The 23,120-nt window shown below is 43.2% G+C and overlaps 1 protein-coding gene across 4 annotated transcripts in view; it reads right to left on the bottom strand.

The window, feature by feature from the left end:
• Window positions 1-23,120, bottom strand: part of ZFAND4 (zinc finger AN1-type containing 4) — a 445,788-nt gene that overhangs the window by 7,450 nt on the left and 415,218 nt on the right. For 2 of the 4 annotated variants that reach the window (XM_069610549.1, XM_069610550.1), the window contains 2 exons: window positions 8,037-8,091; window positions 5,510-5,627 (listed from right to left, as the gene is read on the bottom strand). The exons of 1 other annotated variant lie outside the window; for it this stretch is intronic. In XM_069610549.1, the coding sequence (XP_069466650.1) occupies window positions 5,510-5,627; window positions 8,037-8,091 (173 nt within the window). Of the gene's footprint in view, window positions 1-5,509; window positions 5,698-8,036; window positions 8,092-23,120 lie in introns of those variants that run through there. One more of the 4 variants, XM_069610551.1, reaches the window with a different exon arrangement.

The following is a 23,120-nucleotide window of genomic DNA, read 5'->3' as shown; positions in this document are numbered from 1 at the left end:
CGATACAGTATCCGTGGGCTACGGTGGACAGTACCCAACGGTCTGACGTTATCTCCTCCCATGCAGGAAGAAAGGATGTTATCCGGCCCCCGACCGGTGTTGCATGGGAGGGGACGCGAATCTTCGCGTCACTTGGAGTTGTTGGGGGCTTGGGAGCCTCTGGGGGTGGATCCCCGACCCCTCCCTTTGCCCCGGCGTTGGCCTCTTTGGCTGTACTGCCCACTATTGGTTTGGTAATTGGTGGCAGGATATTGCTGATGTTGATTTTGTTGTTGGTGTTGGCGTTGGCCACGAAAAAAGCGTTTGTTGCCATAGCCGCGCCTGGTAGTGGGCTTAGAGATTTGGTCGAGAGTCTTGATAGTGTCGAACTCTTTTTTAGCCATCTCTAGGGCTTCATCTACCGCTTTTCCGAAGAGGTTAGCGTCCTCGACAGGTTTATTTATCAAAGACGCCTGTGTCTCTGGTTTAAAGCCTGAGTTGCGCAGCCATAGATGGCGCTTTAGGAGTATTCCTTGTACCAAGGAACGTCCTGCTGTTTCTGCCGCGTCCAGAGAGTTTTTAACAATGCTCTGGTTCACTTGGGTTCCTTCGCCAATAGTTGACAGTAGGCGCGTACGTAAAGGCTCCGGTGCTTCCTCTGCGTCTTTTCGCAGTTTGGCCCACTGCGCGTCTGCGTAGCTTGCAAGCAAGGAATTGTTGTTGGCAATTCTTGCTGAGAAGGCAGCCGAGGAAGTAACTCTTTTTGCAAGGGCATATAGCCTCTTGCCCTCCTTGTCAGGGGGTGCCTCACTGGTGGAAAGTGGTACCCCTGCCCTCTTTCTAGTATTAGAAACCACTAGGGAATCAGGAATGGAATGTCCCCTAATGTAGAGGGGGTCTGAGGGTGAAGGAGTGAAAAGTTTTTCAATCCGTGGATTGACCCCTCTGATCATAGCGGGAGTGGACAGCGAAGGTATGATCCTTCTCTTCACTGAAGCGAGGAGTGGAATGGTCTGGCTGACCGGGGGTTTTTCCTTAATCACTCTTTCTACAAAGTCCAATTCTGGAGAGAGTTCCCCGGTGTCGAGTTCGAAATGCGCTGCTGCTCTGCGCAACAGTGCATTGAACGTCGGCTGATCGTCAATTGGAGACGTGTTCCTAACTGGAGAATTGTCCGGAGGAGTTAGGTTTAGGACATCAGTGTCGGAATACACTGATGGTGATTGCCAGGGGTGTGAAGGTCCCTCTTCTGGGTTAACCCCGAAGCCTTCTTCTATAATGTCTGTTCTGTCTTCCAGACATTCCTCCTGGTTCTGTTCTTCATTGTCCATGAAATCATCTTCTTCCTCGAAGTCTTGCTCCTCCCCAGTGAGGTCATATACATCTTGGAAGTCTGAGGCTGTGTCCTGCTGGGGATCGACTAGCCTCGGATTTTTGGCCCTGGGGTCCTCCTGAGGCCCTTCTCTGGTCCTCTTGTGTGTTTGAGAGGCCTGGGTGCTCATGAACTTTTCCATCCTCTCCATACAGAGGTGGAGTCTTTCCATAGTTTCATGGGGTACCCCAGAGCGGTCTGGCGGGGGAAACATAGGGTTATCTAACTCGAAATGGCTCGACCTCTCCCAAAGCGTCGAGGAAAGTGTCCTGTCGCCCTCCGAAAAACCTTCCGGTGTGTCGGGAGACTCCCTGCCTGAAGGGGGTAGTCCCTGCTTCCCTTCGGGCTTTTTCGGCGTATCCTTTAACTTATGCGTAACGCTCGACGAAATCTTTGGCGTACGCTTTTGGGCGTCGGCTACAGCGATCCTTGCTAAGCTATCGGCGACTCGCTTGTCGGCGACTCGTTTGTCGGCGGAAGCTTGAGTTTTCGACGCTATGGGTATCGAACGCTCTACGGCGGTCTGCGCTTTCTGTTGATGCGCACCGGCCGATGGTTTGGTGGCAGCGCCCTTGTTTGCCGAAAGCCCAGTCGCAGGTCGCGGCTGCGAGAGGGGCTTCGAACCCGAACGGTCCGAGGAGGCCGCCGGTGGAACCTGCGTCTCCTTGGGCGCCGAAGGTCTTTTCGACTTCGTCGAAGAAGAGCCGTGGGTTGTGTGTTTATGTGGATCTTTGTGTGCGTCTGTGTCGCCGGGGTGTTCATCCCCATAAGCAGGGCGTGAGCCGAGCCCGTCGGGGCCGGGGACAGACGACGAAGCGCGTAAGCGCTCCTTAGAGGGGGTTTCGACTTCCGTAGCGGAGGTCGTGTTATCGCGTTCCTCGTCACTGTCGGTGGTAGCAGCGGCGGGTGAACCTTCGGCCTTCGACATCGCGTAGGCCGCCCACCTTTTAACCCTTCGGTCTTTTAGAGTTTTAGGCTTAAGAAGCCGACAAGCCGCGCACCTTTCCTCCTTGTGATCGAGGGGCAAGCAGCGGTTACACCGTGAGTGCTTGTCCTTCCAAGTGAATTTGCCTTTACAAAGTGGGCAAAACCTAAACGGTGTCCTCTCCATAGCCGAGGCAATAAATCGCGATAAACACCCCAAGGGAAAGGAAGGGGAAAGGGAAAGGCATTCTCAGAAAAGACCCAGAGATGTCCCACGACCCCACTCTCCCTACTGTATATGGCCTGCGAGGCCAGGCCACGTGTTCGGCAGCGCCGAAGGATTTCTTCCGCTCGACCCTCCGTCGAAGATTCTTTTCGGCGGAGAACAGCTTACAACTGCGTCGAGGGAGGGATTATAAATATTAGAGAAAACACGACCAGAGGTCGAGGAGTTGCAATGTCTCTCGAGGAGCTCCGCGTGAAGGCGACCAGAAGCTGGGCGGAAAAAAACAATCTGAGGGACCTCGACGCGTGAGGGATTGTGGGTACAACGCACGTCACTATAGGGATAGTGTTTCAGACACGCCTTGTCGACATCCCCTTTTCGACTACGAAAAACAAAATGCAATACTCCGCAGTGACCACTGGATGTCGGACCTATGCACAGCATGTGATTCTAAGCAGATTAACAAACATCAGAAATACCTATATGGCCATGATAGTATAGCCCTCCATGTTTTTTACGGAGTGAGATGGAATTAGTGTGCGACTCATTTCTGTGTTTTTGTTACATACTTGCAGTAGGCAAATCATCATAGCATTCAGCATATACAGTAGCGTATAATGTAGCATGACAAGCCAAATGGCCTGCAACTTTAGGGGGAATAGAGTGAAGAAGAAGGAAGGGGCACAGTAACTGGGAGAAGGAAGTAAAAGGAGAGGCGGGTCCATATAAATGGACAATGCTGTTTGTGTTTATACCTATTCTGTGACAATACAGGTTACAATGTACGGCTTGTGTTTTGGAAGACAACCATTACAGAAAGGGTTCATAAGGATCCAATATTTCCAGGGACAGTTAATGGGGGTTTGTCATCGTAGGGGTAGAAGACAGAGTTCACTAATTCTTTCCATGCTTCAAACAAGAGTCCCACCTCCCCTATCCAGCACTACAGCATGGCCCCATGCCGTAGTTTCAGCCGCGCACCAGTGCTGCATTTCTTTGAGCCATACTTGAAACAGCGGGCCCCTCTTTGATTTCCAAGTCATGGCTAGGCACCTCACATCCAGTATGTAGGCTAAACCTATGAACCTAGAGACATGTTTCTGTGTTCTTGTATACATGCCTAGTATGCATTCCTGTGGGGTCCATTTGTATCTGTTTATCCCAGTGCTCTCGCAGGTGTGCTTAATCTTGGCCCAAAATCTTTGTGTTATATCACATTCCCAGAGCCTATGCAATAAAGGAGCATGGTCTTGATCGCATCGGGGGCAGGTGGATGACGCTTCATTTTTAATCCTGGCCGGTGTAAGATACGTGCAGTGGAGCCCATTCATTTGGATCAATCGAAATCTCACATTGCGTGACGCATTTTTCACATGGCGAAGCGTCCACTGCCATTCTTTATCTGTGATGTCAATTCCTAGGTCCGCCTCCCATTTCGACTTAAGCGTCTCAAGATTAGTGTTTGTGTGATCAATAAGGGCCTTATTTAACCTTGACACTGGTCTCCAGCCGTTCTCCAAGTCGTACATAAGTGTAAGGAGTGCATTTGTTTGGGGTTCTGCCGGTCAGTCTGACCAGACCCCTTTGGCGTATTTGGTTACTTTCATGTATCATAGAAACTGCCCTTTCGGGAGTTGCCCCTTTTGATTGAGGTCTGAGAATTCTGTATAAGTGCCACTATCATACATATCCCCCTCTCCCACGTTGCAACACCAGTCTCCTCCTAACATTATGTCTTTCAGCTCTTGGGGATCCCATTGTGTATTGACCAGAATGGGTGTGTGAGAAGAGTACGGATGTGTGAACTTCAGGATTTTCTGCGTCCATAGCCAGACCAGTTTGCCTACCATTAGTGCCAGTGGGTTAGTGGTCTGCTTGCATGGTGTGTGCCATAGTACTTCCCAGAGTTGCGTAGGGGGAATTAGAGCTTCTGGCAGACTGTGCTCTGAGGTAGATTCGTCCTCCAACCATTTAGGATGTGGCTGAGCTGGTCTGCTAAATAGTAATACTCAAGCCTCGGTAGCTGAGCTCCACCTTGTTCAAAAGGGAGGGACAGAATAGCAGTTGACAGTCTGTCTCTTAGGGACCCATAAAAAGATCTGGAGTATGGATTCTAATTCTCGAAAAAACGGGGGTGTAATGTAATGGGTAACATTTGTGAATCCATAAAACAGGAGAGGTAATACGATCATCTTTGTAATAGCCACTCTGCCCAGGAAAGCGGGAGCGGAAACCAGAACGCCAATGAATTTGTAACCCCCTCCTCCAATGGCAAGGAATAACGCACATTATGCCAGTTCACACATTTTACAAAAACATCCTCTTAGACATTGCCTTTTGTACAACAGATCTCTTCTGCTCCCCCACACTCTTTACCCTCCCCTAACCCGCCAACCCCTCACCATGATAAAATAATTTTCATAACCGGCAGTCAAGTGGCACCGCGAGAAGAGCGTGCGCTTTGACATCCGTGCAGAGCCTGCTAACGTAGGTTCGAATCCCGGCGGGGCCAAACGCATGCGCACCACACACCGTGGGTAATAATAAGCAGCGCTCAGATACCTGAGGGTTCGTAGCACTATATAAGTGCCAAATTATTAACAGAACAGGTTTGAGAAACAAAATTCAACCAAAAGAATATATTTTTTCAAAACTGTTTTATACACCTATGAATTATACCATCTCACCCGACTTCTAAGAAGACATTTTAGCCAAACAATCAATTGTTAGAGTTGGGATTAACTTGATGGACACCCTGCCATTTCAAATCAGATGACTGGAGAAACTCCTCCCCACAACAACCACTCAAATAACCACCTCCCATATGTGTCAACACATACACCCGATTTACATCATGTTAGTTTAGTTGCCAAACGGGACCAGTTTCTTAAATACACATGGTTCTTGCCCTCAAAATATTTTACATGTCAGCTTGTCGTTAGTAGAAATAGAAAGTAGAAAAAAAGGCCAGAAAATAAATTAGAACTATGGTCTCTCTAGAAACCTACCTGCATGGATAGCTGGTTGCTAGTCCAGTTTTCTTACCACAAAGAAAACAGTGCTTTGAAGATCTCTTTTTTATTGGGTTATGGGTCTTTACAGGTGGGAGAAGATGAGTAGCGTCAACTGAAAGGTAAACAGATATTGCACATTTTGAAAGGTTCGGCTTCATGTGACTTGTGTATTGTGGTCGAGTCTGCACAAAAACAAAAAAATGATAGGTCTTGCCAAAAGGTATTACAAGTTGCCTGTGCGTAAACTGTTAGGAAAACCATTGTTGATCTAACAGACTAAATGTATCATTGATTATCAGTAACCGGTTCCTCATGTAAAACTGTATAAAATCTTGCAGTTTCTGTACTCTGGCGCCCCAATTTTAGGACATGGATTTACCCGACTCATTCCTGCACAGCTGTAAGGAATAAATCTTGTTCCTTCTTTTACCAGCCATCTCCCTATTGGATAATTTGCTAATGAGTTGCAGGTTACTGCAACACCTGAACAGTAAAGCACACACTCCTCTTTAGCACACCAAGAAGACTGTGCTTGGTACCAACCACTCCCGCTATAACCTCTTTCTACCACTTCTCCCTACAGGGCCTCCTAGCCACCATCGACTCGTACAACCCAACAGGATTCCTAGAAGATCCATTTGACCCCCAATTCATACAAAGCCATCACAAAGCATTCAGATTTGACACATGTGCTCTGTTCTTTCCTTAATGACTCAAGCTCCAATGGGAGTGTTCTACTACTTAGGTTGACTTTTGTCAAGCCACTGCTTATAAAACAAAATAGCAGACCTAAATGACCCAGCAAGCTACTGTCTCATCTCAAAAACACTGTTCATCGGAAAAATACTGGAAACATGAATATAAGGCCAATTATAAAATATACTGAGAATAAACCTTCATGAGGTACAGCAGTGTTCGACTGACAGGGTATGCAGAATCAGTCTTGTGCCCACCATCATCTTCCTGGACCGCTCGGCAGCTTTCAATACCATTAGCCACAAGATTCTTCTAAAACACTGGAAGACCATAGAATAAGAGCATCCCTAAACTGGAACACCACCTACCTCACACACAGAACTGAAACCACCTTTAGAGTGCCCTACAGATCCCAGCAACAACAGACGTGCAGTACCCAAAGGATCAACACAATAAACACTGCTTTTCAATATTTACTCACCGCCCCTTTTGCTGGACCTCACATCAGCCTCTTTGGCTCATCTGTTTCAACTTCACAGATGACACTCAAATAATCTACAAACTGAAGAGCTACCCCAAACAGACTCAAGCTAAACCCTTCCAAACAGAACTCATGTCCTGCTGCACAGATTTTTCTTACTAAACCTCAATCCTTTGGCTCAACGAGATTGGCCCAATGTGAGTTACACCAACCACAGTAAGAAACTTCAGCACCACAATCGACGCAAACCTAATGCTGGAACCACAGATGAGACAAAATCAATGCCAAGAACTGTATTTTTACAACTACACACTGTATGACACATTATGCCTTATCCATCCTTACCCACAGGACTACGGCCACAATGTCACTAGTGCCAAGAATGGGCTACACAAACGGGGTACATCTGACACCCGAAATAAAGGTAAAGAGGAGAATAAAAGCTCCACTTAGTGCTGGAGGTATTACCTCCACTCCACCCTCCAACTCAGAATTTGGCAGTGGAAAGAATTGATGGTAGAGTGCCAGAAGTCAAATTACTGCAACTTAAGCAGCAATTTTCATCAGGCAACTAAATTCTTAGTGAGGCCCTTCATATTTTTTACATTTTATACAGTGCCTCATGCTTCCACTTTACACCCACTGCAATGCTGTCCTTAAAGACAATTGGCTGGGAAAGGATGGGACAAGGAACCCATACACACGATATAATTATATATTGATAGCTTTCAACTGGTTCTATGCAGTTTCATGAACCACATTTACCTACACTCTTTAGGTCGACTCCTGTTGGTTGTACACATTTCTTTTAATGAGGGGGCGGGTGCCCCTGGCTGTCTACCCAACAACCACACTTTTCATACCCCCCGCCCCCATAAACATATGTATACTGGTCCTATGACCAACAGGAGTCAAAATCAAGGTAGTTTAAAAGTGAGTGTGGTTGACAAAATCACATTCTTTCAACTACAGGGCACATTTCTCTTCAGGTTTCGAGCGACAGGCAACTCTAGCATCAGCCTCGTTGACCATCAGATGTCACTAAGAACCCAACAGAATACATTCCACTGGTTAACAGCTATCCATCTATATTTACAAATATGCTCCATATCCAGGGTTTAGCAGTCATGTTTTCAGTGGTTAAAAGTTTCTCCATTTCCTCTAGGAGTGGAAAATAAAATTCAAAGAATATGATTTTCAAAATGTCCTTTTGCAGGGATATTGCCAATGTCTAATGGGTTGGATTGAACTGCAAGTGCAGTCAAAACCTTTCATAGATTCAATTGAATTCTTTCAATCTATGACAGATTTTAAAAATATATATATACTGCTTGCATGTCTTACCTACTCTTTTTCCTGTAGAGGCATTATTTCCATTCATTGCAAGTCCATGGGAAGACTAAGAAAAAAAGTGAAATTAACTTGTTATTATGGCTTTATTTTTCGACAATCGGAATATCACGCAATGGTTTGGGGTTGGCCAACCACAAGCAAACCTCCATATTTTACATAAACAATTAACCTACCAATAAAAATGAATAGTGAGCTTTGGCATGCGCCGACCACTTTACAGATAACACCCCTCATACAGATCCTCTTTATAAAGCACAGAGTGCCTAACCCTAACAATCTAGTCCCGGAGACTTGTTGAGCATGCTATCAGCACCACCACTGACAAATCCTGGACTCAAACAGGCTTGCCAACGGCACGCGGATAACCACCTCTAAAGTAACAAATTGATGTTGGCAGGGTGAGTACTAGTTTCTATTCAGATTACAGTAGCAGTGTTCTTTTCTGGGCGAATTAAGATATTTTTGCAAGTCTGTTGCAGTGTTCTAAAGGTACAACTGGCAATTACCTTAACAGTTTAGAAAGGAGTATGGCAGGGTCTGTCCCTTTACCACTTCTAAAATTTGACATTGTTCCCTACTCACAGAGCACATCGCTCAGAAGTTGGAATGTCCTACCTACCAATTTAACTTATTTAGCTTAGTAACCATGATCTGCATCATGGTTGTAGATCTCAAAGTACATGTTAGCCTATGTTGGACCACATATCCATAGAATTTAATCGGGAGTCCGTGCAGTTGGGCTCCGTTCTTCCTGCCTCAGTCTCCATACAGCCCTGTTCTGTACTCAGTAGACTCAGCATGGAGATCTGGGACGGCTGCACATAACAACTGGGTTGCTCTGGCAGATCCATAAAAGAACAGGGGCCCCAAAGAAGGTATGCTCACTTCTCTAGTGAAAGAAATCAAAATATACCAAATGCAAAAGACACTCATTTTGCACTTGGTATATTAAAAAGGCACAGTATTTCTAATACCAGTTTTTGATTTACAAGTGGAGACCCATGTTCCATCTCATTGTAGCCCTTCCAGCAGCATTTATTCCAGTCCAAGCATGCAGACCGGTATTGACCAGCCTTCTATCGGATTTGCTTACTAGGGTTTGCAATTACCCTGTGCCGTCTTTCTGCCTCCGTACCTGTGCTGTGCCAGTGCCTTTTTGATCACCCTGTGCCACGATAGCCTGCAATTTAGATTTTCTTTCTGTAGAGACCACCTTAGGATATAGTACCCAGACAGCATGTCTATACCATAGGGAGATGTGGTGCTGCTGTTTGTAGTGGTGGTAGTAGTAGGAGTAGCAGTACCAGAATTTAATTTGGTGTCCACTTCCTTCTAACAGTATTTTTTCATGTTGGTGAGCTCTGACTTTTAAACCTAGCATTCTTGAACTCTGCCATTTCACCGTTTTTTGTCAAAAGGTAAACAACCCTTAAGTTGGATGTCCAGAAAAGACTGGAGCTGCTGCTTATTTGCAGTTGAAAATATCCTGCCTTCAACATATAGTTAATTTGTTTTTTAGGTGACAATTTAGTACATACCATTAGCTTCATTCAGAACAATTCCATAAAAGCATCACAAATACATCTATACAAACATCCCTACATTTCATGTACCATATATACATAGATAGATGCAATCCACAAATGTTAAAAATCCACATTGAACATCTCCACTAAATTCATATGGTCGATAACTGCACTAGTTATATATTAGTTCTTACCTACTATAGGATTGCATCATTTGGATTGAGAAAAGGGAACCGAAAAACACCCACAGTTAAATAAAGTGCAGAATATGGTATACTGGTATTATTTGACGATGCACAGCTTGAGACCAGTGATAAACATGTATAATCCTAAACTTCCATGACACACTAAGTATGCGATAGCTGCTGCAGTCACATCTGATTTTGTAGAGTCTTGGCAGAGTTCTACGGCTCCTCTTCCAGTAAGACCTTTGTAAACATTTGAATAAGTCTTACATATCTTATATGAACAAATGAGGTGCACCAAAGTAGGAAATACATCACATCTTCGAGGGTGCATTGACAATAGGCAAGATGATGTGTAACAAGAATTCCTATTTTTTGTAAACTTAGCTAGTGGTAGAATACCTAAACACAATTTCAGATAAAGCAGAGTCCGAGAGAAAGATTAAGTACCCTTGTAAGCCAAAATCTTGTTTCGCTTCCACATAGTTATCAAATAAGGCAGGGTTCGAAATTGAGGGGAGCTGGAAGCTATTTAGCTCCTGCATCTAGCATTGTAGAGCCTGGTTAGCTTGAAACCAACAGCTACCAGGAGCTACTTTTGGCTCCTAGTGCTATCGGGTGTTAGGCAAAGTTTGCATGCAGTGTCCTCTGGGACCACTACACAACTATGACTACAGATGTAAGTAAAACCAACCTTTAGTGCAAGTCTGTACCACAGTTTTTGGTAGCGAGCTGAGCAGCCAGGCTTATCTCAAGAGGGAATTTGAGCTTGTAATGAGGTTACACAGAGGTCTACAATTACAAATATTCAAAAAGACACTTACACTCAAGGTTTCTTGGTAAAACACTTAATTTATTACACAGTCAGTTATAAAACATTCACTAAAAGGAGGCAATCAATATCACGCTAAAATATACTACAATACTTCACAGTAACCGGTTCTGAAACATTTACACTACTTTGAAGGAGGAGCAAAATGGCATTCAGAGCAATTGAAGTAGGAGCAAAAAGGAATAAGTTAATAAAACAAAGTAGAGTTACTTTTAACAGTGCAAATAGTTCACCAGAGTTGGTCCAATGCAATAGGTAGGCCAAAGACAATGGGCTAGTGTTTTGTATAGGTAAAAACGGTTCTGGTACATAAACAGAAAAGTCTTTGCCACGGTTCTCGTAAGTAGTTCTCAGAAGAAAGTTATATGTCGAGTCACAAGCCAACTAGGCCTGCAAGTTGCCAAAGTTTCACGCACTTTCGCAGTGAGAGGCAAGTTCTCTCGGTCGGGTTTTCAAAGTACCTTATATTGAAGAAAAAGATGCAGCTGAAGACTTCTGTTCCTGGCAGTTCCTGTAGATCTCGCTGTTCTCAGTCATGGGGACAAGAGGGAGGATGCGATTGGCTGGCAGACTGTCCGGCAAGGACAGCCACCCTGCTGGGTGAGTGACAGCTATGCTGGAATGAAAGGGAGAAAACTCTTTAAAAAGGCGAGTCTCATGAACTGGAAGGCTGAGTCGACCACTGGAACGAAAGAACCGAAGACGAGCTGGAAGAGGATGGCTGCTGCAACTCCTGGACCGTTGTTCGCATTTGACTGCTACATGAGTATTTAGATACAGGGGGCACTATGTAACTCCTCCAGCACTCCATTGTAAGATGGTGTGTGCTGGGTCTAGGAATTTTAAAAGACTAGTAAAGTCAATTTCACTTTAATATTCTCTGGGAAAACAGTAGTTGATCCCAGAGAAGGCATTTAAACCTTGGGGAAGTCTAAAAGACATCCCTGTGTCACTGCACTGAGGGTGCTGTGTAGCACATGAAAAAACTCAATAATCAAAGAACACAAGTAAAAACACACATCAAAATACATGAGTGGGGGGAAAAAGGGTCACAAAGTTGCTGGGGGTCTCTAAGGTGGAGGGAATTAGCACATTCACATTTCTGAGAATTCTCCCTAACAGTGCACAAACCCACACCTATTGCTCATGGCTCAATATGTCTGGTAGATCTTGCTGAGGTGAGTGCTAGTATTGTCACACTAGCCTGTAACAATTTATACTTCTAGATCATAGAAATTGATTATTTGCCCACCAACACATTTCCACTGCTCTTAAGATTTCTATGCACATGCCTTGCTTCCACTTACTCAAGCAGGGGAACATGGTCTCTACTGCAGCAATGTTAATGTTAGCATAGATCATTTAATTTGCCCGACTGTCTTCCGTGCTTAGATATTATGATCCAATGGTGTGGACATTTGAGGCTGAGCCGAGAATGGCATCCACATCTTTCTCGCCGTGCCTCATTTCCTACTCAAACTGAATGGCATTGTGGCACCCATACACTTTAATCTATCAAATGTTAGAAACAGCCAATCTACATACAGCTCGCAAAATTATTGAATCTAAACCCGTTTCAATAGTTTGACATAAACTAGACTTGAATGTCAATTGAACAACAGGGATGTTGGGTACATAGGCCAACGGAAAAGGTACTGCCTTCCTCCCTATTTCTGAAAAGGTGTCTAAGCCAATAATTTAGCGTGCTTCATATTTGCTTCCCCACTTCCTTCCACTATGGATCCAGTTTAGTATCCCTTTTGGAGGCTGGAGCTAGATGAGCATTCTGAATTCTAACATAAGGCTGTTCATGTCGAGATTCATAACAATAGGTAGCATACTGAGGTTCTGCTAACCAGTACCTTCTTAGGTCTGGCACTGACAGTCTGCCGCAGTCATGTATGGCAGGTCCAAGATCTCCCGATGAACTCTAGTCCTGCTGGCAGTTCATACTCAACATGACAAAAATCCCCTCAGTTTATGAAAAAAGGCCTTAGGTAAAGGAAGGAGCATATTTAAGAACAAGTACAGAAATAGGGGCAAAACCACAATCTCGATGATAAATTCTACCCAACGGCGATAATGGAAAGCAAATCTACACGTTGACTTGCTTCATCTTAGTGACAGCAATAAAGTTCAGTTTAAAAATGATATTCACTCGAGATCTGAACACCAAATGCTTGCTGTCACGAGAGAAACCTCAATTCCATCCCAACTGTAGAAGGCTAGCGGTGAGAGGAGAGATAGTATGAACTTGTACTAATGAATTGTTAAACTGGACTTAGGTCAGAAATCAAAATAATCGACTATGTTGTTTGCATAGATAAGAAAAGAATGTCCGCTCCCTGTCCTCATGCCCATCTTGAGCCAGCGCAAATAATATAGAAAAGAGGGAACTACTGCCTCATTCATCTTACCATAAGTAAATGCATCTGAGACTAGTCTATTCATTAGAACCTTAACTATTAGGCTGGAATACAAGATCTGGACAAAAGGAAATATGCACAAACTCCGATCCTACAAAAAACATTGAGTTTATCAGAGCCTCTTCCGGTGAGGAGTTCAGAGAAGCCAAACTAACTGCGCAGCCAGTCTTACACTAAAGTCTTTGACAAACTCTCAAAAGTGTCCAAGATGGCACAAGGAATACAGCAACACTCTGAAATGGCTCAACGGTTTTTATTAAGACATCAATGTGTCCTATGGCCATCCCTCTCTCTCATAATATGTACTAATCTGCCATACTCCCCAAGATGGTATTCACAGTACATTTCGCCCTACCGTCCAAGTTCTTACTAGTACTATGCATGATGACCTAAAGGCAGAACACCTTTATCTGGGCTCCCTCAGGGACTTCACAACTAGTCGTTAGTCGTCTAATAGGAGTATTGGATTATGCCTTCCAGACACACTGCCCAATTTGGTCACCTTTCTATCGCACCCGTTTACTCCTCTACACACTTGCTTACTGGTATTCTTCTCTCACTACTCTACTGTTTCCATCTTCAACCCCCTTTAGACTTACTCCCTGCATTGTCCCCACGGTCCCTCAGCCACTCACTCCTCAGCCATGTCACCACTCTTTGATATTACTACCAACTGTAAGGAAGGCCTGGTATCAAACAGTAAGACAGAGACAAGTGATCACATTTCAAGGTTGTTTATTGAACTTTAATTGGGGTTATACAGTATTAGCAATCAGTAAGAGGACTAATTACTTTGGGTGTATCCAACCTTAATGATTGTTGTGTATTAAATGAAAACAGAGTTGTCTGCATCTGGGTTTATACAGTTGTTTTGATTGCTGAAGATATCAGGTTAACATTCCACAAACAGGTATAATTCCAGTTGCGCCAACCCAACAACTTGATAAGATTCTTAAATGGTGAGAGCCAAAAGAAAACTTGATTCCAATTTGGAAGTTGCATGTGAATATTCTTTAATAATGATCAAAGCCGATATTTCTAAACTCTCTACATGTGTTTCACCCTTTTTTATTCAAAGGGATCTTCAGGAGAGTATCTAGTGAGAACAAACAAAAGCAATTTTCACCAAGATACTAGGTATAACAAAAGGTGATTTGATGTACAAAACAATACCCAAAAGGTGAACAGAGTTAAATAAACACAAAAAGAGGGGAAGATAAAGAATCAAATTGAAACCAAATTCATCATAACATTTCTTAAACACTTACTTTCTAATATCAATTTTTTTGGTCAGTGCATAGTTGCCACTTTTTTTAAAGTTTTCTCTGAGATCTGGCTCAGTGTGTGATTTTAGAATTATAAGCAATTAGTTTTTTTTTTTTTTTAAGGACGTTTTAGAGGGGGGCTACTCACCTATTGTTTGACACTACTCAAGCTTAGTATTTGGTGTTTAAATTATTTCTCCTTAACATTATTTTCAGTTACAATTATATTCAGTGTCCAGTCTTATTCAATGCAGTAGCTGGCCTGGTGAAAGAAGAAAAAAAAATAGAAAATCCCAACAACTAATCAATGGAAAAACAAGAAATTCGAATTTACAAAAAGTGCAAATTTAGTGGTAAATTGGATGCAGAGCGCTTGCCTAAATCAGAAGAGTGAAGAGAGAGGGGAATCTGATTGTCGTCCTTCCTTGTGCAGCTAATCTGATGCACAATGATCAAGTGAAATTTGCGGGCTTTTAAATGGTCGAAAAATGCTGCAATGACGTCATCACTTCTCGTTTAGTGCGTGCACGATGACGCCATCACATGTGACGCATTGCAGGCATTTTGGATGATGTTTTTATGATAATACGAGAATGTTCCCAAGTTCTTAAATAAGTTTAGCACTATCAATGGTCATTGATTGGCTTAATTTTGTTTTACTTCAAATTTCATCAGTTATGAATAAATGATACATAAGGGTAAATCATTGATTGGTAAACTTTCCAAACTTATCTGTTGGTAACTCCGGGCATATTAATATTTAATTTACAAAAGTCTTGTAATTAATGCAGTCAAAAATAGAAAACATGTTATTGAAGACAAAGTTGAAAACCACTTTATGGAAAGGTAACCATTTCTTAAGTTCGAATACATATGTGTAATTCTACAGATAGAATACAATGGTTAACTGCATCAGGTTGCAACTACGGACATACTGATATTTAGTTGGCAAAAAGTGGTACGTACAGTAGTTAATGCAGTCAAAATTCAAAGACAGAGTTAAGATAACACTTCATGGAGAGAACAATTTTTTAAGTCAGAATAACTTGGTATAAACCTACAGATAGAATGCAATGGCTAAATATTGAATTCCATCATATCCAATTGAAAAACTCATTGTCACAGTTCAGGCCAGAGTCACAAATGTCCATAAGACATCTCAATTTTGCTTCTCTTTGTCTTAATGCTAGTTCTTTATTACCGCCTCTTGGTAGGTCATTTATTTGTTCAAAGCCATAGATCTTTAGTTGGTCAGATTTAAAATTTGGGTGTTCCGAATTGCGATATATGGAAAGGGGATAGCGTAGATCTTTATTTCAGATAGCCCGAAGGTATTTGTAGACTCCGTTTTTTTAGCATCTTATGGTTTATGTTTATGTTTATTATTTGATAATGCGCACAAAACCCAGGGGTAGCCGGGCGCAGCAGTTACAAGATTACTTAAGCTTAGGTTACATACAAGGTATAAAAACATGTCAATGCGGTACATGCGGTAATGCGGTACATACATGTCAATGACAACGGTTGGGAAAAAAGTAGCATGTTACAGTAATTGGTGCTGCCAATATAGTATTTAATACAGATGCACCTAATCCCATATATTACATATTTACTATTGCAGTTGATTTGCTGTAATATTGTTTTATTTCTATTTGGCAAAGTGATGAATTTTGTTCCATTTGTAATTTGCGGGCAAAGTTTACAATGACCACATCTGTATGTGCCATATAGGGGCTTTTGGTTCAATAGACTCCTAAGATCTTATGTTTGCAGAGGTTTCAAATGGCTAGGATTTACCATGTTCTTGAGTGTTGGAGCTTTTCGATAACAAATTTGTGGTGTTTCATCTATAGGTCTCCCGATATTGTCACCTAGTTTCAGTATTCTCCAGTATTTGTTGAGAGTTTTTCATCGAAATGGTGCATCAGAGCTGTAGATGGTGATCAATTTAGTTGTTTGCATTGGGTTTGTCTTTTAACAGAAAATCTCTCGTTGATTCAGCTTTTGCGATTGATTCTCTCAGCTTGCAGTGTTTGTAGCCTCTTTGCTTGAATTTTCTTACTGTATGTTCAATTTTAGTTTCATAAAATGACTGTGTACTAGCTTCTTTTTAGTTGCAATATTTCTCCATACGGTATATTGGCAATCATGTGTTTCGGGTGGTTGCCCGCTGTAGGTTGCGAAAAGTTTAGTGAGAATTTTATTGTGGTCCATGTACAATTATAGGTCTAGAAATTGAATTTTCTCTTTACTTTGGTTCATTGTAAATCGCAGATTATATTCGTTGTTGTTTAGGTGTTCCACATATTGTGTTAATTCCGACGTGTCTCCTTCCAAAATCATGATGATATCGTCAATATAACGACCCCAGAAAACAATGTTTCTGGAGTCATTGAAGGCCACAGGTTTCCAAGCGTGGTTATACTCAAAGAAACCGATAAAAAAACGTTTGCGTACTATGAGGCAAATTTGGACCCCATAGCAGTTCCTTGGAGTTGTTTATAAATCAATTTCTCAAAGCAAAAGATGTTATTGCTGAGAGCGAAGTTTAAAATTTGTAGAATCATTGTTGTTTTGTTTTTTGTAGGATATTGACTGAGTCTTGAGAAAGAAATCTGTGGTGCTTATAACTTGATCGTGTTTAATGCTGGTATATAGTGAGACAACATCCAAATTAACGAAGCTGTATTTTCTTGCCATGGTATGGTGTCCAGTTGTTGAATTATGTTCTTTGTGTCTCGAATGAATGAAGCCAATTGCATTGTCAAAGACTGAATTTCACCTGAGCATTGTGCATCAGATTAGCTGGACAACGGAGGAGGATAATCGGATCCCTCTTTTTCGCTTCACTCTTCTAATTTAGGTAAACGCTCTGCATCCAATTTACCACTAAATTTGCATTTTTTGTAAATTCTAATTTCTTGTTTTTCTACTTAAGAAAAAAATTGATTAGGGATTTTCTATTTTTTTCTTCTTTCACCCAGGCCAGCTACTGAATAAGACTGGACACAATAGAATTGTAACTCAAAATATTGTTAAGGAGAAATAATTTAAACACCAAATACTAAGCTTGAATACTGTCAAACAATAGGCGAGTAGCCTTGCTCTAAAACACCCTTCAAAATAAAAAAATATGAGTCATTGGCTTATAATTCTAAAATCACACACTGAGCCAAATCTCAGAAAACTTTTAAAGTGGCAACTGTGCACAGACTAATACATTGATATTAGAAAGTAACAGTGTTTTAAGAAATGTTATGATGAATTTGGTTTCAATTTGATTGTCGTTATCTTGCCCTCTTTGAGTTCGTTTATTTAACTCTGTTCACCTTTGGGTAGTTTTTGTACATCAAATCACCTTTTGTTGTAATACATAGCATCTTGGAGAAAATTGCTTTGGTTTGTTCTCACCAGATACTCTCCTGAAGATCCCTTTGAATAAAAAAGGGTGCAACACGTGTAGAGTGTTTAGAGACATCGCCTTTGATAATTATTAAAGAATATTCACATGCAAACTACCAAACTGGAATCAAGTTTTCTTTTGGCTCTCACCATTTAAGAACCTTATCAAGTTGTTGGGTTGTCGCAACTGGAACTATACCCGTTTGTGGAATGTGAACTTTAATTGGGTTTGAAAAACACCAATCTTATCCTAAATCTATAAATGGGAGCAAGCTATAACCATCAAATAATCACGCAGTCCTAGTGGTGTCTTGTTAGACAAGATTGTATGCAGTACCTTTTGGGTGCACTACAACAACCCTGACCTCCTGGCAATAGGAACCCAACCTTTGGTAGAAGTCTGTACTACATAGGTTGGTAGTGTGGTCGAGTAGCCAGGCTTATCTGAAGAGGGGTCAATGTGAGTTGTATGGGAGTTACACAGATATTCACAGTGACAAGTATTCAAATAAACTCTTACACACAAGGTTTCTTGATTAAACAATTATTAATTTATTTAGCAGTCAGTTTGAATAAGCCTTCTTCAAAAGGGTGCAATATGAAGTAACACAAATACACTTCAGAAATACACATTATCACCCAGATTCATGGAATTATTTGCGCGCACAACACACATTTGCGCACCATTCTTCCCGAAAATCCCCATACCTCAAACAGGGATTTTTGGGCAGAAAGGCACGCAAATGTGCGTTTTACATGGCAAATAATTCCATGAATCAGGCTGCAAGTTTTCTATATCAGCAACTACCCATTTGGGATGACCCACAGACACTAGCTACACCACCTCAGGGTACTTCAATAGCTACGGTGTTGTGGACATTAATATATCACTGTTGTATTTAGAATGTACGAGAGGAGCGTCAAAGAAAAGAGGTTTCAGAATAGACAAGTATTCACACAATTATTCTTAGGCAGATAAGTACTTTCAAAATAACCCCCCAATGCAAAGTCAGTTAACCCTTTCCTGGAAGGAAGGCAAAACACATAAGCAGAAGAGAGACGAGTCATTCAGAGAGCAAGGCCAGCCAATGTTAAGTTAGCAAAAGTCAAGGTGAGCTGAAGCACTTCTTGCAGGTAAGTAGAAAGTATTGCACAAGGTTTAAAAAGTTTTTGTAGGATAGAAGAAATCAAAGTAGGGACACAAGCTGATTAGGCTTGTGAGGTAAAGAAGCCTATAGCAACTCTACAGATGCAACCAACACAAGTCTCCAACAAGGACAAGTGAGGTTACACAACAAGAGGTAAGTTCTCTTACACTGTACAGTACCTTTAGGTTAGAGAAAAAGTACAGCATACGGCCTCTGTTCCTGTGCAGCTCTATAGATCATGGTGTTCCTGTGCCTCAGTCGTGGGGACAAGAGGGAGGACTTCTGGGGACTCCTGCACTGCAATGGGACAATCACAGACTGTAACCAGCAAGCTTCAAACAAGTGGCACTTGGGTGCTTCAGCTCCAAACGTCTACCGCAAATAGCAACACTGCGGTACCTGGCTGTAGAGATGGGCTTTCCTTACATCTGGGGTCCAGCACTATGTTGGGGTGGCTCAGACCCGGTCAGTCCTGCTTCCTGGGAGTCTGGAGGATCTTCCTGGAGCTCTTGGCCATCTTAAAAGCAACGCACACAATCTGGTGTTCCTCTCCCTGGCTATTCGGTTGCAGCAGCGACTGCAGTGGAAATTCAACCAGCAACGAGAGGATGTCCAGGCGGCTTACTTTGGAGTTGATTGGTCCCACCAACTCAAGGGGATAAGTCGTCTTTTCAGGGCTTCTCTGTCGATATGAAATCTGAGCTTCAGCACAGCAGGAGGGCGTCACCGGGCAAACCAACGGTCCAGGAGTTGCAGCAGGCGTCTCTTCCAAGTTCTTCAGATTCCTTCGTCCAGTGGTTGACTCTGCCTTCGAAGCCAAAAAGCCTTGCGTTTTATGCAGGTTTCTCCCATTCATTCCAGCCTAGCTGTCAGTCTTCCAGCAGGGGCGTAGTCCTTACCGGACAGCCAGCTGGACAATCGCCTAAGAGTGCATTCCTGTGTTGGAAGTCCTGAGACCAAGCACAGGGAGTTTCGGGCACCTCCCTCACTTCCTGCCCCTGCCAGACACCCTGGAGCCAGAGGCAGGCTTCACTCGTGAATCCCGCCAAAGACAAAACAAACAAAGGGACAAAACCTGGTTTGGCGCGCAGAGTAAATCTCAAGAAGGATCTTTCCACAAAGAAATGGCAAAAAAGAAGACCGGGGCCATTTCGAAAAAAATGGCACCCATGGGTGCTTTAATGTGGCTGCGAACACAGCCCGCGGTAAAGACACAACGGAAGTAAAAAGTAAACCACTGCCACCAGCCATTCGTCAAGGAAAGGGTAACAAAAATGATACATGACAAGCTAGACAAAGGGGATACTAAGTAATCCCTCCAGCACCCTATTGTTAGATAGTGTGTGCTGGGTCTGGAAAGTTACAAATAAGTAAAGTCCATTTCACTTTACTATTCTTGGAAACAGTAGTTTATCCAAAAGAAGATATTAAAACCTTTGGTAAATCTGAAAGGCTTCCCTGTGCCACTGCAATGAAGGTGCTGTGTGACACAATATAAAAGATGATGTCTATGGAGTGTGTCAGACTTCACAACCAAAAGAAACAGAGTTCAAAATCACTTTACAATACATGAGAGAGTGGGAAAAAGGGCCGCAGAGAATTATCCGTAACACTTGTCAAAATAAAAGGCCCTATACTAATAAACCTACTGCCAATCCTTACTTCTAAATACAAATAGTGTGGGAAAATGTTATGCAAAAGGAAAGGTTCAAGAAATTATCTCTCAGGATATTCAAGCCGTTGGCCCCCTTTGACCAAGTTTTCAGCACAGGACAAGTTGGCACACTCTAGCTTAGCACACTCTGGCATCTCTAGCACGAGGATGCAGTTCAAGACTTCAACATCAGGGCCTTCCGTGCCAAAGTCTCTCTGCCATTCAAAGTCTCTTATTTCAGATGGCCTGATGCAACACGTCAAACATCAAAGTTCCTTTCCTCTTAGGATTTCACCAGCACAAATTCTCGGGTGATTTGCTGTCCAGACCCACTTTAACACAAAACCTTCATTTAGTCTCCCTCTGCCGCGCTCGGACGAAATTCATATACTTTGCTAAACTTTCTCTATTTCACCAAAATCAAAGACTTTTGACTGAGCGCAGGATTTTGCCCAACCTGTCGCAAGACCACGTCGATTCACATTTTTTCTTCTTTTTCAATTGGTCTCCCTCTGCTGGGCTTGGACCAAATTTATCTACTATTACTCTTCAGCTGGCTACCATACAGGGACCTTCGATTGAGCAATCACTCAGTGCCAGACCACTCCGTCAAAGCTATTGTAGCTTGCTTTAAAGTTCAATCACTCATCACCAGTTTAACTTCACTTGCATCTCTTATCACATGCGTTTTAACAATGTTTGTTCCAGCGCTCGCCATACAATGTTGCCTTGTGCAACCCTAGCTTTAACACAGATTGGTCTTCTATCAGTCTCCCCAACTCATCGGCCGTGTTGACTTCACTGATGCTGCTTTGTTCTTAGTGCCAAGGACTGTACCGTGACAGCTGGTGATTCTCCCTGCCTTGATTACTGACACCGGAGGGCCACGGGTATATCCGACACAATGCAGGATTCTTCAGCCTGGTTTCCTGGTCTTATGCTTTCTATTCTCCAGGTCTCTGGGAAATAATGGTTCCTTTTTGAAAAGGTCAAGGGAATTTCCCTCCTTGCGATCCCCTTCGGTTTTGCAGTCTTTTCCCTCCTGCTCAGCTGTCGTCTCGAAACTGTCATTTCCTTGTGTGCTTTGCCTCGCTCGGAGCGTGCTCTCGTGCTCCACCTTTTAGCCGTGTGGGGAAGTGTAATGGCAGTCAGGTGTGAGTGATTGTCGATAATTGCCTGACCTCGCCTGACCATAGTATTGGGACATGTCAGCTACACGGCTCAGGTGTTAGTTTGTTTTCCCTTATAGCGGGTTGTCCGTGAGAAAGTGTCTGCGTTGTAAAGGGGGGAGGGAAGAGTTCCTAAATATCCTACCTGGTAAGATGGGGTAAATGTGTTGCATGAAGGGGATACCACCTCTCACCATCCGGTGTCCCACTCCCACTCACCGAAGGCCCCTCACCCAGGTGATACTCCTCACTGATCCACCCCCAGGAACTGGACCCAAAAGCGAGGCCCGTGTCCTGGCCACCTAGATGACAGATACCCACAGACTAGTGGGGGAGACACCTTCGGGTTTCTCACACAACCCACACCACTACAAACACTACAACAACCATCCCCACCACAACTGTACACCACTATCACTCCAAAATGCTATTACAACTCCAGCCACAACCTACTCCAAAACCATCCCTTTCACTTGCACACAAACACGTCACAGCCACCCCTTACACTATCTCACCTAACCACATGTTACTCTTCCACGTACACTCACAACAAAGTACCACATGCACTAACCAATGGCTCACATACTAGAACAATTGCCTCCACTGTCCACTCCACAGACCTTCCTCCTGCTTGTCTCTTGATCTGCCACCTCCTCTGACTTCACCCAAACAACTTCCAGTTTCCGGGGGGTGGGGAGGAATCATTGTATCCCCTTTTCTAGTTACTGATTGGCAGTCTATCCCTCTCCAATTGAGCACCATGTTCACCCGCCGAGAAGGGGTTAGAACTATGAAGAAGGTTTTAAATGTCGAGTTAAGCTATGTCCACTTTTTCCACGTGGGACAGCCGTGCAACAACAATGGTGGCCTGTGTTTTATTCTGTCTTAGTTCTAGTTGGGGGGGACTGTTCCCCAAGGTAAGTGCAGTTCCAGTTGGGGGTTTCACCTCTGGCTTAAGTTGCTGGTGGTCTAGGGGCCCCACTAGGGACTTCCCTTCAGGTGTCACAGGGCTGCTGTGCAATAAATGGCTGACTGGAGCTGGAGCTCATTCATGGCAGAACAATCTTGGTCCCTCCTGCAGGACAGTCACCTGGGCATACATGTATGCAGGTGGCTGCAGAGATCATGTCTCTTCCTTGGAGTTGTTCTTTCCTGCCTAGATAGTCACAAGTCGGGGTGCTGCAGCATATTCTCTGTGTTCGTTCATACTTCTTTAGATTTCTGGAATGACGAGCATACTCTGCCAGCAATTTAGCTCACAGCCATTGGGTGATGCACTACAGTACCACAAAGAAACAAATTAGCATAGAGGCAGCATGAATTGGGGTCTTCTCACCTGCCACCATACAGCCTCAAAGACGAGACTGGCTACCAACCATGGTTGAGAGGGGTACTGATCCCCTCCTGACAAGGCCAGGGCACAATATGTTTTTAAAAAACTAAAAAAATTGAATTCTGCCCAAACAAT

This window comes from Ambystoma mexicanum, chromosome 8, assembly GCF_040938575.1.
Source record: "Ambystoma mexicanum isolate Mex_15411 chromosome 8, UKY_AmexF1_1, whole genome shotgun sequence".
NCBI lineage: Eukaryota > Metazoa > Chordata > Amphibia > Caudata > Ambystomatidae > Ambystoma > Ambystoma mexicanum.
This window is presented reverse-complemented; position numbering and strand designations above follow the sequence as displayed.